Source organism: Anabrus simplex, chromosome 14 (genome assembly GCF_040414725.1).
Source record: "Anabrus simplex isolate iqAnaSimp1 chromosome 14, ASM4041472v1, whole genome shotgun sequence".
Lineage (NCBI taxonomy): Eukaryota > Metazoa > Arthropoda > Insecta > Orthoptera > Tettigoniidae > Anabrus > Anabrus simplex.
The window spans coordinates 88,315,019-88,333,321 of record NC_090278.1 but is presented as its reverse complement, the minus strand read 5'-3'; the positions used below and the strand labels follow the sequence as shown (position 1 = coordinate 88,333,321).

At 40.0% G+C, this 18,303-nt stretch overlaps 1 protein-coding gene across 1 annotated transcript in view; it reads right to left on the bottom strand.

The window, feature by feature from the left end:
• Positions 1-17,954, bottom strand: part of PolA1 (DNA polymerase alpha catalytic subunit) — a 148,509-nt gene extending 130,555 nt beyond the window's left edge. Inside the window, exons 1-6 of the mRNA XM_068230304.1 lie at positions 17,867-17,954; positions 12,209-12,409; positions 9,021-9,232; positions 5,670-5,818; positions 5,442-5,547; positions 2,202-2,348 (exon numbers count right to left, since the gene is read on the bottom strand). Of these exons, the coding sequence (XP_068086405.1) occupies positions 2,202-2,348; positions 5,442-5,547; positions 5,670-5,818; positions 9,021-9,232; positions 12,209-12,409; positions 17,867-17,882 (831 nt within the window). The 5' untranslated portion in view covers positions 17,883-17,954. The remainder of the gene's footprint in view (positions 1-2,201; positions 2,349-5,441; positions 5,548-5,669; positions 5,819-9,020; positions 9,233-12,208; positions 12,410-17,866) is intronic.
• Positions 17,955-18,303: the final 349 nt, after the last annotated feature.

Below are 18,303 nucleotides of genomic sequence, written 5' to 3'. Positions count from 1 at the left end.
GGAGTGACAATGACAGAGAAAGTTACTCAACTGCGAAGAGCACTGAAGAAAGTGAAAGTGCCGCACCAGGTTTTCCAAATGGGCGCGGCCGGTGATATAAGAGAACAGTAGTGACTGGAAATTGGAGAATAAAGGATACAGCAGTGTTTCAGTAATTTAGGTTCCGTCCACCATCAGAACTTGCGATGTGTTTAGAGTGCACGGATCAGCTCTTTTTGAAATTACTTCAGACGAAACATTTGCATCACAGCTAACAGTCATTCAAGGAATGAAGTACGGGTAAATCATAACTTTCAATGGCATGGTTGCAAAACCAAACCAAACCAAACCCCATGGCACTACAGCCCTTGAAGGGCTTTGGCCTACCAAGCGACCGCTGCTCAGCCCGAAAGCCTGCAGATTACGAGGTGTCGTGTGGTCAGCACGACGAATCCTCTCGGCCGTTATTCTTGGCTTTCTAGACCGGGGCCGCTATCTCACCGTCAGATAGCTCCTCAATTCTAATCATGTAGGCTGAGTGGACCTCGTACCAGCCCTCAGGTCCAGGTAAAAATCCCTGACCTGGCCGGGAATCGAACACGGGGCCTCCAGGTAAGAGGCAGGCACGCTACCCCTACACCACGGGGCCAGCATGGTTGCAAAATTTGAGTGAATTATCTTAGTATTTTATGTATGTTTTTGTGTGACAGGTACGCTCAAACCACTGGTGGGTAAATTAAATCTGATTCCACAAACAACAATGTGGCCACTTATTGTGACCTAAACGGGTTAACTATTGCAGGACCAGTTTCAGCAAACTGTGCTAAGAATTTAACATTTAACCGATTTAACAAGACTGTCAACCTTCTTTAACGCTAACGCACTGTGTAACTTTCTACTAATTTAAAGTAGTATTCTCATCCCGTTGTCGTGCTTAGAAATCACTTGCTCTATTTAGACTATTTTAATAATGCTGAGGTAAGAAGTTTTATGCAGAAGTAATGATATCCTTGATCTTGCATAAAATTAGTTTCCGAAGTAATAACAGGTTATCGAAGTCTGACATAAGAAAAGTACTTGAAGAGATAAGAGAGATGTTAAATTATCCTACAGGGAGAAATTTACCTCTATCTCCAATGCAGCAATTGCTGATTGTACTGAGATAACATACAACAAACTAGTCGGTAGATGAAGAGTGGGTCTCGGCCCACAAATGGCCACGGATGGTCCGTGGTCCAACAGCTCTGCACTCTGACCGGCCAACCGAGCAGAGGAGGGGTGGCCACGCCTCTACGCTTCTGCATTCCGGAGACGGGACAGGGCTGAACCTCACGGCTGGCCCCAACCGTTGGCTGCCCTGAGAATGATTTTCCGTGGTTTTCCATTCTCCTGCACTAAGACGAATGCCAGGACAGTTCCTAGTATACACCACGACCACCATCCCCCTCACCTTCTCCGAGCATCTCCTTCATCGTAACACATCTCCCGGCCTGAGAGACGGCATCGCCTCCCTCTTCAGGGGCGGAATGGAAACGTTTTAGTAGTAGTAGTAACAAACAAACAAAAAAAGCTTATTGATAGCAGCAAAATTAAGACGATATAAAACAGTCACTCAGCCTGAAATAACTTACGCTACTGAAACTATTTTTGAAACTACTAATACAGCTGAAATAGACAAAAATACTTTTACAGACAAATAATCAGAAGATGCACAAATAAACAACATCAAGTTAATGGACAATGGATAACAGCATCAAATAAAACAGTTTACAAGGAAATTGAACCGTACGGAGCACGATTAGGATAAAAACACACATCATGCTTTGGACATCTTATCAGAACACCTGATACCAGAATTAGCTGAATTGAAAAATTATGTGATAGCAAGACCAACATTAAGTGGATTACGGAAATTAAGGATGATATTAAAGAACTACAAATAACACTAGATGATCTTAAGAACAAAACAGAGAAAATTAAGATACTTCTTTTAAGACATACACGTCAGGCTAAAGACCAAGGTTAATGAAAGGTTTAATGGGAGAGTGTTTTAAGTGGAAGAAACAAAGGCAACATCTTTCAGAATGAAGAAATATTGGGCTGATAGAAAAGCAAAAATTCTCTGTATAACTGACTAAAGTGGTCCAATGTAGGCCATTAAATGTAAAATAAATCAATTACTATTGTAACAACCATGGGAACAAAAATGTGAATAATCTTACCTCTTCCATGTCAGAAGGGTCTGGAAATTCATCATCAGAATCAAAATACTTTTTAACTTTAACACTGGTGTCAAAGGCACCATTCATGCGCTGAGAAGGCACTGGCTCAATTGTTGGAGTGAGTACTTCGGTAACAGAAGATTCGTCCTAGGAAAGAAAAGAAATGCATTATATTAGACAAAAAGTATACTTCCTAAAATATGATTTTGTAAAAAACTAAGGTCTACTTTCAAGTAGCTGTTGTACCCATTGCTCATTTGTACAGTTGAAGAGCAGATGAGCGACAGGGGAGGGGGCTGAGCGTGTGCCAATTAACATGCACTACTGGCTACTCTGTGGCCCACATCAGCCTTCTTTTAGATGCTACCCTTACTAAGTGCAGTATATTACACAGTAAAACCTTGTTAGGACGTTTCCACAGGGGACAATAAAAAACGTGTTAAGCGAGAAAACGCACTACTGAATATTCGAATATAAACTATCCAACAGGGATATGGAAACACTAGATATGTTGTTCTTTAGAACACGTTAATGCAGTCAAACATAAAAGATATTCGGCAATGGGAGAGATATGGTTGAAAAGAATCATAAATTAACAGACATTTCTAATGACATGGAAGTAATACATTCGGCCAAAAAGGGAAAATTCATCTTGCTCAAAAAAATGACTTTGAATCAAGTTCAAATGAAAGAAGTACAGAAGAGAACCCATTGTATAAACTAGCGTTTGATCATTTAAGGAAGAAAAAAAGAAAACTTGAAGCTCTTAAATTTATTTAGGTATTCTCATTCAATTCATCAAAATATTAAATTTTATGTAATTATAATTTTCATAATATTTCACTAGTTTGTTTATTCATTGATATAGTGAATTAGAATACAGTACAATACTTCTTTAAATTGTGGTCTAAACAAAAAAAAGTTTTATATCTTTTTTTTATTTCTTGATTTGACTTCACTGATGAAGGGAATGCACACTGTTCCTGAAACATGTATGATAGAATAAAAAAAATTCAATCATTAACCCGATGTGTGCTACGCCCGTCTATAGACAGTGCGCGAGAACGTTAATTTATTTCAGTTTCCCGGTTCACTTTCGGGTTATAATATGCTTACAATATTGTGATTTTCTTATTCCACCTTTTCAATACAATTTGTTTTATGTTGTTTGAAAAACATAATGCTACAACACTATTTTATAGGGACATGTTTTGCTTGATTTCAAGCATCCTCAGCCTATATACTCATCTCAAGGTTAAGACCTGTCCTTTTTTATTTACTTCGACAAGTTTATGCTTAATTAATTCTAAAATTAAGAAATAAAATACATAAACATAGGAATTTGTGAACACATTAATAGTTTAACAATATGAATGACTATACTAAAATTGGAATATCCGTTAATTCTAAAGACATTGACGTCCAAAACACAGTATCTTCAAAATGTTGAAAATTTGGCTAAAATTGTTTTCCCAAAGTTCTAGTTTATTAAAAACAATTGTAATTTGACTTCCATGTTAAAATTTGTTAAAACTTACTGGTGTCTGAAGTTTGAAATCACGTTCCTTTCACAAAGGATGACAAATAACATTTTCAGGGCTTGGAAAAATGTGATCATACTAAGCAGAAGTAGCAAAAATTTGTGAACGTGATAAGTAAGGTATTTTTATATAGATTTAATAAGATGACATTCGGGACTTCCAGTTTAAGACATGCTAAGCGGGAAAACGTGTTAATGAGGAACGCAATAACGACGTTTCACTGTATAAGGGTTGTTTTTTCAATAGGGACCACTTCTCAATAAAATAACCACACGACAGCAGCACCTCCATTGATCACTCCTGGAACTTTCGTTCATGATCTGCAATCCCCTGAACATACACAATACAATACGGGTTTTAAAAACCTAAATTTCTCATTCTTCAATGTACGTATTCCCCGGATCTACCGTTCATTAATTACAGTCCGGATGGACTCTTTATTCTTTTTATTCACTATTTGCTTTATGCACCACCAACACAGATACATCTTACAGTGATGGTGAGATAGGAAAGGGCTAGGATTGGGAAGGAAGCCTCCATGGCCTTAATTAAGGTATAGCCCCAATATAACAATTAATAATAATGTTATTTGCTTTACGTCCCACTAACTACTCTTTTACGGTTTTCGGAGACGCCGAGGTGCCGGGATTTAGTCCCACAGGAGTTCTTTTACGTGCCAGGAAATCTACCGACACGAGGCGGACGTATTTGAGCACCTTCAAATACCACCGGACTGAGCCAGGATCGAACCAGCCAAGTTGGGGTCAGAAGGCCAGCACCTTAACCGTCTGAGCCACTCAGCCCGGCCAACATAACTATTACCATTACATTATTTATCATTATGTGTTCAAAATGCTTCTATTATAATATGTGCTTTATTTTTAAGTATTATGTCTGGAATTGCTCTATAACTGGTATTTCCCACATCTATCGCTTTCCCTGCACCTAACCTTCTCTCTCTCTCTTCCCCCCCCCCCCCCCCCCCCCCCCCCCTGCCGAAAACAATAAATCGAGTTTCCAAGTATTGGCTAATTCCTTTTTTTAATGTCTATCTGCACAACTATAGCTACTTTTCACATAATTTCATGCTTACTGAAATATTTGTCGTAATGTGTAACACGTATTTGTAGATTCTCGCTGTTGATGCCTGCAGTACAAGCAATGAATTTCATTATTAGCCTGTACTGTTGACCTTAACAAATGTTATGATGCTTTTAGGAGAATTCCATCTTTACAATACAAATCAAATTTATCCCCATCAGAATAACATTAGCTTATTAGTACATGTTTTGTCCACAGAGGGACATCTTCAGCCATGGTTCAAAAACGAAAATAGAACAACAACATATGAAGACAATGGATAAGTCTTGTTAACTTGTTCTGTCTGTGTGCTGGTTAAAACATTAAATGTCACCTTAATGTGCATGCATCTTGAAAGAAAATGTATCAAGATTGGTCAAAAAAAATCACACCATTATAACCATGCAACCCCCATATCACACACTTCAGGCATGAAAATACACTGGTGTTACGTTAATAATACATAAAATACAGGTTGGCTTTAAGTTAAAATCTTGAGGTATTTTACAGCTGTCGGGAGTAGGTCTTGCTTTGTGCGAGAAAACCACTGCTTGATGGTGAACCAAATAATAACAACAACAACAATAATAATAGGTTGTACAAGAAATTATTTCCTCACCTCGGATTCATCTTTAACAACATCAATATTTTTTGGAGCAAGGATCGTCTTGTTCAAATTCCTAGGCCGTACTTGTACTTTTGCAGCGAAAGACTGCAGGTAACTCCTGGAACAGAATGACATCAGTTTGATTATAGTATGATTACAAAATTGCGTTTCTTTCCAATATACAGTCAACATTAAATATAGAATCAAGAAAGACGAGCACAAGAAAAACACGAGACTCACTTTGCCGAGACTTCCGTGCTGACTGGGAACGGTGTAGGAGGTCCCGCAGTCCTGGTGGCATTGTTTCTGGTCGGTGCAGAATCTGCATCGTCGTTGATCTCCTGCATGATGTCGCCCAGGATATCGTCCTCGTCGAGTTTCACCGGAGCCTGTGAAGTCAGACACGACGCATTAGCGACACAACATCCCACGTAAGTCAGTTTTTATGACCCTTCTGAGTTAACACATTGAGGACGGGCCGCAAACGGAGGCTGCTATCCCACATAGACTGGTTAGTTCAAGGCTCCAAGAAAGAAATCACTGCTGCACTCAAACTACTGTAACTCTAAAAGTATTCAAGTTATCGACCTCAAACTTGGAACATGTACTCACTAGGTTGCTTAGGAGTCTGTACGGTGTGACACCTTTCATAGCAGTACCGTTTATGGCTCCATTTAGTAGTCATTCAAAGCATAGTGTACTAGGAATGCCCTCTTTGTCCCTTTCGTGTACTTACTGTATTCAAGTCATCGTCATCATGAATTCCTTCCAGCGAGCCAGGTAGGATGTTTAAGAACGATGTGCCTCCATTTATTATGGTCCTGGTATGCTTCTTTTCTCTCTAGGGCAGTGGTTCCTAACCTTTTCCGTCTTGTTACCCCTGTGACCTATCAGGGAAACTGATTTTACCCCCACCCCCTTAAAATGTTATAAAAAAACAACACAAGCATAAAATTATCCTTTATTAATCATAAAATTGCACAAAAATATATGTAATTAAAATTTCAATGCACTTCCTTAATTAATTAATGACAGTTAATGTGAAGGGTGGAATTGTTTCGCAAAGTTGTGAAACCACTCTCACAACTACAATTTTTAGCAAAAGGTACTATAATTCTTAGAGCTATCAGCTATAATGAGATATTCACCACCTACTTTTAAAAAAAAATGACTGAGGTCATAATTTTGAAATTCCACTTTGAAAGTGGAAATTCCGAGAAATTCTGGCTGACACATCTTCGTCTACAAACATTTCATCAGCAGAAAATGATCTAAATATCCAATAATTGGACTGACGATTGTCCATGCCTGAGAAATATTGCTTCAGAGAGTCTATTACTGCAGATAAATAGTGAATCACAGAATTTTCAAACATGATTTTTTTTTTCAGATTCGTCATTTACCAATTGCTCACGCAGTTCTGTAAACATTGACATATCGCCAACTTGAACTCCGCGTTGGTAAAGTTCCAATTTATGCAGAAAACTTGCAACTTTACCCCGTTCTGTCAAGATATTTGTCATATTTCCTTTTAATGAGATATTCAGACTGTTAATTCCCTTGAAAAAATCAGCAAGGTATGCCAGCATTTCGTCAAATGTTTTGTCTTTTATTTTTGAGTACAACTCTATTTCAGTTGTCTGGTTTTTGAGAAACAATCCTATTTCTTCATGGATCTAATAAACCCTGTTTAAAACATTCCCTCAAAAGACCATTAAATTTGGCACCAACTTCATCACACCAAACTTTGAATAATCTGGAATTTGTAGCACTGCCACGAATATGATTCACTACACTGAATGTGCTTGCTAAATATGAAGGAAGCGCCTGAAGGATCTGCGCTGCATGACCACTATGTTGATAGCTTAATTCTTATGAATATTCCTATATATTTCTACAGCTACCAATATCTGCAATGCAGATCTTTGCCACATGATAGGCTATATCAGAAGCTTCAGATTCCTTCTACCAGAAATACCTTAATTTTTTAAAAGGAATTTCTTTTTTTTTTTTTTTTTTTGCTAGGGGCTTTACGTCGCACCGACACAGATAGGTCTTATGGCGACGATGGGATAGGAAAGGCCTAGGAGTTGGAGGGAAGCGGCCGTGGCCTTAATTAAGGTACAGCCCCAGCATTTGCCTGGTGTGAAAATGGGAAACCACGGAAAACCACTTTCAGGGCTGCCGATAGTGGGATTCGAACCTACTATCTCCCGGATGCAAGCTCACAGCCGCGCGCCTCTACGCGCACGGCCAACTCGCCCGGTAGGAATTTCTTTAAGAATCAAAGCTTTCAAATATTCTGATGTGGATTTGGTCCCATTTTCCTGTTTCGAGGCCAGAATTCAAATCTCCTTCAGTCCGTACACTGAAGCTACCAGCACTCCACGTCATATTTTCTTTTTGCAAGAAGTGATGAACAATTTTATGTAAATAGTGTGTATATTTTGTCTTTAGTGTATTCTCAAACAGTTCATAAAAGACATGGATTCTTCCATTTTTTAATTATTAGACAGCAACAAGGAGCATTGTAATCTGTTACGAGACGTTATGGCTGAAGTCTCAAATGAGATGAAACATGTTCCAAAGTATGTTTAATATATTTGTATATTGAATCATTTTCTTTTTTTTTCTTTTCCAAATTGCTTTACGTAGCACTGACACAGATAGGTCTTATGGCGACGATGGGACAGGAAAGGGCAATGAATGGGAAGGAAGCGGCCGTGGCCTTAATTGAGGTACAGCCCCAGCATTTGCCTTGTGTGAAAATGGGAAACCACTGAAAACCATCTTTAGAGCTGCTGACAGCGGGGTTCGAACCCCCTATCTCCTGAATACTGGATACTGGCCGCCCTTAAGCGACTGCAGCTATCGAGCTCGGTAGAATAGTTTTCACTTGTAAAGTGACGTGTATTGATCGGGTGGACCATTAAACCTAACACTAGTTCTTAATTTAAACTGTATCAATACTGATCTATACGATGAAGTATGTAAACTGTAAAAAAATGGAGATTTCTGGGGCCACCTCCACAACTGCTGGCCATGGTCTTCAATGTGTTAATTTTAAATAGTATGCATATCCATCAGTCAAGACATATACAGACAGATACAGGCCCTGCCAAAATTTTAAGGACACCTGCATATTTCATAAACGTTTGGTCTCTAGTAAATGGCTTTTTTCACAGGGAAATAAGACATATTTACAGGAACACTTGCTGAAATTTTCATTAAACTATCACTCTTAGTTATAAAGTTATGTTTTTTTGTTTTTAATAATCGGAAAGAAATAGACTATTTTTTAATACCTGAGGATTTCTGGACAGTACAACATGGGGATTATATTAATAATTTTTGTTAGAAACACAGATACACAGAATATTTATCACTGTAATAGAGCAGCAGCATATATTTCTATTTAAAAAACTCCCCAGTTTTATAGCTCACAACAGAACCGTGAACTGGGAACAATGCCATCGGTCTCTTTTCAGACTTACAGAAAAATATACTGATCAAACACCACCAGTTTGTCAAGCACTACTTGGAAGTCGTGAGTGGTTAAGAACACACAAATCAATCTGAATGTTTACTCACCTCTTTCTTCTTCTTGGCTGGCATGTTGGAGAAGAGACTGCGGATACTAGCCGAGCCTGAGGACGTCTGGGGTTGCTTTACTACCTTGCTGCTGGGTCGACCACGCTTGCCACCACCTCCTTCCTTCTTCCTGCGGGACGCGCTCTCGATGGCCTCGTCGTCCAAGTCATCGTCAAATATCTCCCGCCCATCCTCGACGTAGCCGCTGCCATCTACAGAATTGAGAAGCTAAATTAAACACTATACAGTGTGATTCAGCAGAGCCTTACGATATAATTTGCTGCAGCCCAACTAACGTGTACATGGTTATAGAGGTGCTATTGCCCTGCAGGCGTACTGTACGGTACTAACGTTCAGTGAGCACACAATTCTGAACCCTAGCGAAACGTTATATCATCCGTTCACAAAACATGACGCCTTGAAATCATGAAGCAATGTCCTTTTACCACGTAACTATGTCAATGTGTCGTGCCTCGTGACCGGGTGTAATGAAGAGGGGAATCAATGAATAAAACTAGGTAACAGTGCAGTAATTAATGTCTTAAACACCGAACCGAATGGCGTATGTACTTTGCTCTCGTCGTACTACCAGCATGTTTCACCTGACTGGATCTTATTTCTTTGATGACCATTGAACGGGCCCACGCTGCCTGCACTTTCTGCGTCAGGAACTCCCACTGCTGCTGGAGGATGTGCCCTTGCACGAGCATTTGACGATGTGGTTGCAACAGGATGGAGCTCCATCACATTTGACTTTGCCCGTTCGTAACCATCTGAACGAGGAACTGCTAGGGAAATGGATAGGACAAGGAGGCCCTGTGCCTTGGCCCGCCAGATCACCGGATTTAACGCCGTTAGACTTCTTTTCGTGGGGGACATTTGAAGAACGTTATTTACACTCAAGCAATGGAAAACCCCGACCACCTGCGGCAACTCATCACAGATGCCTGCCGAGCAATTACATCTGGAATGCTTCAGCGCGCAAGACAACCTATTGGACACCAGGCCCAAATGTACATAAACCAAAACGGTCATCACATCAAGCATGTGCTGTGATAAAACGTTGTCAGGGCAGTTGTGTTCCTATTATTTCCGGTCTGTATGTGTCCGGCCTGCTAACTAATCGGCTCTTCTTAGGGCCACAAACACATTCATTCACTCACAATTTGCACGAAAGCAGGTATTGAAGTTACATTGCCTGCGGTATGTATTAAACAAGTATTTCAAAAATTTGTAATCTTTACCTCGGACTCGAACCTCCCACCTGACATGCAAGCCCACTCTATCGTGCCTTTACCAACTACACAAAGGTTCCATACAGCACACTGGGCAGGTTATAGCAAGTATTAGGTTTACTGCAGTCACAATATCAATTTAGCGTTTCGCAGGCATGACAGGTTCGTATGATCTAGAAGACACACGCATGTCTTCCATTGTTTAATACGAGTATAACATTACGGCGTCCTATTATGGTGAGGCGGTAAATACCAAGATATCCGGTTGTGTTGTCTGAGCACACTGGCAGGGCAGATGTTTTCAGAACGGAATGAATATTGTGGTTCTCACTATATTTCCACTGGCATCATTCACTGCGATCCAATTTAAAATCAGACAAATACAGTAAAAAAAAAAATAGACTGATATTTATTTTATATGTTCAACACTTTGCACAATATTTTATACGAGAAGTGCTCAATAAAGATCAAGACTAATGCTGTGAAAACCTTATCACCAGAAAATCAATCAAATCAATTCCTTTTCCCTTCAATGTAGTCAGGATTAAATGAGATGTACTTGTCCCTTTTTGTCATCCAATTTCAGAAGACGTCCTCAAATTTACTTTTTTGAAAGATGCTTCAAAATTGGGTTTTAAGTGCGTCATTTTTGGAGCCGCATCGTCATCCTTTGAGGTCCTTTTTGGCAGTTGGAAATAAAAAGAAGTCGCATGGGACAAGATGAGGGTTATACGGAGTTCGCGACCACAGAGATCTTGACCAACAGCTGTTGCCACGTGAGGCCCCGCACTGTCATGATGAAATTTCCATGTTCAAAATGGCGTGGGCACTTCCCATGGATTTGTCCCCAGCATTTTTGCGAATTCTGTAACGGTCACACGAGAGTCTTCGGTCACAAGTACAGTTGAAGTGTTGATAGCGATCTCGGGAAGGATGATAGTGTGGGCCTCTCCCTTCCCAGCAGCTAACAACTCTCTCTTAGATCGTTAAAAGCTTTATGCCAATGGAAATGTGCAGCACGAGACAGTGTAGACTCACCATAAGCCCCGAACCCAATGGAAATACGATAATATCCCCATTTAACTCCATCCACAGAAAAAAAAAGAAAGCTCTTGAAGAGTGAAGGTATCAACAGAAGACAGGAGGATTGTGAAGAGTGTGAATCTCAACATCATCATCATTTCTTCACTCCAGTAAGCCAGGTACTTGTAAAACAAAAGTGAATTCACCCTCCATGGCCTGTTTTGATAATGACTGCCAAGTCCTGAACTTGTGACTGAATATCTATTCACTATTTTAGTCCCCTTTTTACTCTTATTAAATCATAATATTATAATATTTTGCATAATGTGTATGTTTGTATGTATGTACCTATGCTTATTTCTCACATTTTGGCTGAAGATGATACTAAATAGCATTGAAACTAGTTCCAAGTAAACATGTTGTAACTTAACCATTATAACATTTATTTGTATTGAAAAGGTGGACCCCTTAAGTTACCTCTCTTACGTTCACAGTTCAATATGGATATAAGATGAAATTCTTAAATTTAAACAAAAGTTAATAATAATAATAACATAGGTGTGTGGCCTCCGAAGAAGCCTGGTGTATGTCTTTTGAGTTGATGCCATATCTATGAGAATGGAGCCCTCTCTATGAAGAATTCTAATGATGAAGATGGCATAACACTCCCAGCCCCCGAGCCATCGGAATTTACCACCCTACCCAGCCGGGAATCGAACCCAGGAACCCCTGGACCAAAGGCGAGCATGCTAACCATTTAAACATAAAGCTGGACAACACAACTTGATCAAGAAAGTCTAACAGGAAAGTTGAAAGTGAGGATCATGACGAGCAATGCCAGGCTTACATGGTAGGCCCAAGGTCGCCAAACCATGCTCCCTGGGGGTCAGATTCTAACTTGCCTAACTAAAGATGTTAGAGCACACTTACCATCATCAACAATCCAGTCGTCATCCTGTCTATTTAAAACTCTTTTTGTGTATTCTTTCTCATCCACTTCCTCATATACATTCTCAACGCTTGAGATCTCGTACTTATGCTTGCTCCCTTTCAGTTGCTTCAACTTCTCCAACGCCGCAAATCGACCCTTCTTGTCCAATTTCTGACGTTTCGCTCGATGACTCACAGGGGCTAAAACAAATAAGAACATACACAAATAACTGTAAGTTGAAGACACCTTGATACCATCGTGAAACTCCACTGCTTTTATACAGTAGAAACACTGGATATGATTGGGAAAGGTAGGAAGTCAACAGTAACTTAGAAGACAAAATACTGTGTAGGCGACATACTTTGTCCTTGTGGCAGCCTCCGCATGGGGGAGTTGTAATAATAATAATTACCAAGAGAACAATACTTGCTCCCTCATCACAAGACTTTCGCCACAAACACACGCTGAACGACTGTCCTTTGTTTACTTCTCATGGAGGATGTTGTCAGGCGGTGCATAAGGGCGCCAACCTCTCCACTTACTGTGGTGGTGGTGGTGGTGGTGGTGGTGGTGGTGGTGGTGGTGGTGGTGGTGGTGGTGGCGGCGGTTACTGTTTCAATAAGAACTAAGGGGCTAGTAGTAGAAAGGTGCATTAAAAGCTTTTTCTTGCCGTGCGGACAGTTAGGGTAGGGCCTGGACAAGACCAGTAATATTTGGACAAGCAAAGGGGGGTTAAAGTCGCAAAGCAGCCTTAGGCCTCTAATTTCCTGTGGAAACAGCATTGGTCTGTACTGGTCAGGGTAGTGCCTATTTTTTCTTGCCGAGCGGACAGTTAAGGTAGAGCCTGGACAAGACCAGTGATATTGGGACAAGCAAAGGGGGGTTAAAGTCGCAAAGCAGCCTTAGGCCTTTAGTTTCCTGAGAAAACACCACTGGTCTGTACTGTTTAAGGTAGTGCCTGTTTTTTCTTGCCGAGCGGACAGTTAAGGTAAAGCCTGGACAAGACCAGTGATATTGGGACAAGAAAAGGGGTTAAACAACATTGGTCTGGACTGTTTAGGACAGGACCAGGAGAAGAGCATTGTTCATCCTTCACCAGTTCCATTTACGTGTGCTCTCATTGTGCCGGGGTTGGTAACGGAATCTCATTATCATAATTGACAGGAATAACATCACATGCCACTTTACGTTGACCATTACGAATAAAATTGCTACTGCAGCAATTGAAAATGGTGTGTAATGCTCTTCATTAGGTTATAAAAGTAAATGTACTTCTGGGGGCAGGATGGTGGGTTCCTGGACATCACAATAAACACATCTCTCCTTTTACACTCATTCTAAGTAAGATTCCATTAATTTCTACTTATTTATAATGTTAAAGCATCTTGTGATGATGTATTAATTTTTACCACAAACAGAGATTAAAAAATATATATCTTCAAGAAAATTCTGGGCATAATTATGAGTAGCCCATTTGCAAAAATTGTCATGTCCACTGTCAATCATTTTTTAGTAACAACTGCCATTTCCTACCTACATACAAGCTACACCACCTAGATGAAAGAAACTGGAGCAAAATGAGCTTCTTCCTTGCTTCCAATGAGTGCAACGCCACCCCTCCCACAGACAGACTGACACGACCAGTCCAGCACTGCTACACGCGTCTATACAGGGTGGTGAGAACTTTAATATTTTCGAGTTTCCCAGTTCACTCTCGAGTGCTGATTCGATCTCTGGCATGTTCTGCCAACTACTGGGCATTATGTAGAACTAATTGATCATGGCTTATAGCTTTGGGAAGTAACTTACAGCAGGGGTGGTGCATGGTATTGTTGCAGGCTTGCACAACTCCCAATAATTTTGCACTTCATTTGTCGTCTTTTCTTCTAATGTTTTAGTTTAATAAACCCAACATGTATTCGAAAACATGTTAAAATCAACCATCTTCGGTCAATCGTTATAATAATGCTTCGTAACGGACCAACAAATGCTGCTGGCTTTGAATCAAACTCAGGGGTTCGCTTTCCTATGGCAACTCCCTATCGGAGAGCGCGGCGTAATGTACCTCAGCAGGGACGAGCCTAAGCCTGTACAGCATAGGTAGCACGCTCGCAAGTATCGGTCTCAGGGAGCTGCAGGAGACTAACAAGTCCTCTACCAAGAGACAGTTCCAAATGTCCCCACTAGATTGCGCCACTCTGCGAAGATTACTTCATTCCTACTTCCTCTCCTCTTGCAAAGGTCATTCATTCCCATTTTTTAAATTTACGAATTTAATTTACGTTGCACAGATGCAGATAGGTCTTACAGCGACAATGGGATAGGAAAGGGCTGAGTTGGAAGCGACCATGGCTTTAATTAAGGCACAGCCACAGCATTTGCCTGGTGTGAAAATGGGAAACCACAGAAAAGCATCTTCAGGGCTTCCGACAGTTGTTTGAACCCACAATACCCCGAATGCAAGCTCACAGCTACGCGACCTTAACCGTGGGGCCAACTTGCTGCGTAATATCTTCTCCACGCCATATCAGACCACCCACAATATTACCAACATGAAAAACAGGACGGCAAATTTTCAATTCAAATGAGGTAAAAGTAACTGTGCCAGGGTGAGTGGCTCAGACAGTTGAGATGCTGGCCTTCTAACTCCAACGCGGCAGGTTCGATCCTAGCTCAGTCCGGTGGTATTTGAAGGTGCTCAAATAAGTCACCTTTGTGTCAGTACATTTATTGGCATGTAAAAGAACTCCACATCGGCGTCTCCGAAAACCGTAAAAATTCATTAGTGGGACGTAAACCCAATAACATTATTATGAGTAATTGTAGTTACAGTGTATAATAAGCCTCTTATTTCCTGGGTTGTAACTGCCAGATATATTACAGTTTTAGTACGAATGTAGTTCAATGATGATGATGCTTGTTGTTTTAAGGGGCCTAACATCGAAGGTCATCGGCCCCAGAATGTAGTTCATTACTCAACAATAATACAGTTTCTTGTTATTCTGTAAGCTATAAAAATGTGACACTGAAAATTTTGGTGCAACACCCAGCTTCAGATACCACCAGCCGCCACTGACTTACAGAGCTTTTTGCAGACGTCTGTGGAGCTCATCTGTGATGTAAACAACAAGCTAATTGCTCTCGCAACAATGATTTTTTGGATCAAAGAATCTTTCAGTTATCAATCACAACAGATTAAGCGATTTTGAAAATGAGAGTGCTACAGAAGGTGCTGAAAATCTTGTAAGTGAGAAAGAAACAGAGCCTTCCTCTAAACGAAGGAAGAAAAACACGGTTAGTTCAAAAGCTATTTTCATGGCAGACAGATGACTTTTCTCCACCAGACTTTCAAGTAACTGTGACAGACTCTGGGAGCCAAGTAGTGTTTGATGACAACCCCAAAATCATTCATTTTTAAAAACTTTTGTGCCAGAGGATTTGGTGCGACTGGTTGTCGATGAAACAAATTGGTATCACAAACAACTTTTGGAAAACTCTGAGCTGTCACCACATTCAAGTTTTAGAAAGTATTTTAAAATATCAACTTATGTACATGTATTAGTTGCCTACAGATTTTAGGAAATAATTTTTTTTTTTGCTTTACGTCGCACCAACACAGACACGTCTTACGGCGATGATGAAATAATTTTATTTTGGGCTCTTTAATTTGTATAAAGATGATGTACGCGTGGGCATAAAAAGTGTAATTTTGTTTTTTGCATTTATATTTATAAAGAACCAACATTTATAAACATTTTAAGCTAATCTCCCCACTGATAAGTTAAAAATTGAGGCTTCTACAATTTTTTTTTTACATATGAATTATAAAACTCTCAGCGCTGAGGTACCAGACAGTCAATGGTAACTCAGCACTTAAAAGGGTAATGGCAGAGAGTTCATGAATCTGACAGTTGGGTCATGGTGGAACTGATGTACAGTAATTGAACATTATGGTGCACACAAGACAGTTGTGTTGTTTGTTATTTCATCTCATTACTGTTTTGTTTCTCCTTCTTTGTTTAAATCATGGTTTGTATTATACTTTAAGAATAAACTGAAGAATCAAGTTGAAGTTTAGTTGTTATTTTAATATAACTGAAAATGAAAATCTATAGCCCGTTGCCAGTCATTCGACCAGGTCAGGGATGGAATGAATGAAGCCCCATCTCGTGGTGAGGATAGGAATCGTGCCAGCTTCCGAAGCCTGTCGCACCCCCCCTGGAGCAATGATGAATGACTGACAGATGAAATGATGCTGCTGGAACAAAAGGCGACAGAGAAAACCTGCAGAAACCAGATGAAAACCTGTCCCGCCTCCGCTTTGTCCTGCACAAGTCTTGCATGGCAGGACTAGGATTTGAACCACGGAACCCAGTGGTGAGAGGCCGACGCACTGCCACCTGAGCCACAGAGGCTCTTATTTTAACCCTTAGCACTCATGCGGCGGACCATGCCCGACTACGATAATATCCTGCATAGATCTTATGTCAGGTATGCCCGACATGATTTTCTTCCCAATATAACTCCTTTGTCGGCTTATGCGCACATAAATTACAGGTACAGTAAGCTACTGCCATCTTTTGATGACAATTTGAATGTATAGCCATCATCTCTTTGAAATCAGGCTTTGTGGGTATTCTTTGAAGATCACGCAAGTTTGTAAACAGATGTTTAGCAACAAGACATCATTCGAGCAGCATGAAAAGGAAACAGCAAGACTTTTAGATGAAAGTGATGTTTATTTCAGTGATAGAGAGAGTGATTTTCAATTACGTGGAAGAAAGAACTATATTGTGTTGGTGAGTTGAGTGATAAAAATCCCGATAAAAATATGCTAAATGGCAGTGCTGGTACCTCTACTGATGGCTGGAGGGAATACCGTGACACGGACTTGGATTTCAAAAGAACCCCATTCACAGGTATGTCAGGTTATAAGCCACCGCAAAGGACTAAACCTAAGAGTGTGAACCTGATTTTTTCCAGTTATTCATGACTGACGAGTTATTGTCGGAAAATGAGCGCGAGACTAACCGGTATGCCAGTGTAAACATTCAAAAGGTTAAGCTCCTTGGAAAGAGACTATTCGGAGGTCACCGATAGATGTTACTCTTCCTGAATTCAAAGCAATTTTAGGCATAATCCTAAATATGGAAATGAACAGTAAACCTGAATTAGGACGTGAGACTGTGTTTTTCTGCAATACTTGTAGAAAAAAGTCTGGATTACATCCTGGTGAGTGCTTTGACAAGTTCCAAAATATTTACAGATATATTTACAGATGAGTATAGCCTATATGTGACATGGATTCCTTCAGTGAAATATAAATGTCCTCTTCTAAACTGTGGAAACCGATCCAAAGGAATAAAACTGTCCATGTCAACGATATCGCATGCATCCATTAAAGGAGGGTAACGAACGCCTGACGAAAACCAGCAACATAACCCTAGCCAACGGGACTTGTTCAAAGATTACATCAATAATATAACGTAAGGGCCACTACACATTCTGAAAATTAAAACATATACTTCGGTAGAAAAGAAATAACCTGTGGGGGGCATTAATTCACCTACTATAACTACACACTAAGACAAATTCGCAGAAAAGTTTCGGATACAGTATTAAAAAAACTTTTTAAATATTACAAACTCTTCACTTACAGGTGCTATCATCCATTATTTCTCGTATAATCCTCAAGCATTAATCAACAAACAACAGCCATGTAGTATAAACCAAAGAGAACTTCTAATGTTTGGCGGGAATTATTATTACAGGACAGGCAACATTTTAAACATCGATCCTTCCCAATGACCACTTAGGAAATATTACAGTAAGAAATATATCGCAAAAGTAATTAAAGCACGTGATATAATATTCTGTGTTTCTTCATATTATCATAAATAACATCGCCAATGTGCGTTTTAACGTTTTTAATGTTCTTGGCTGTAAGTTTACTCCCTGTTAAAATCAGGGGCAGGGAGTATTAATGACATTAATTCTTTACTCCTTGATTTACACTCTTCAGCAGCATAGCCACAAAACAAAAATGAAATTACCCCAACAACATCAAAAATTTAACCCGATATTACCCTAATTT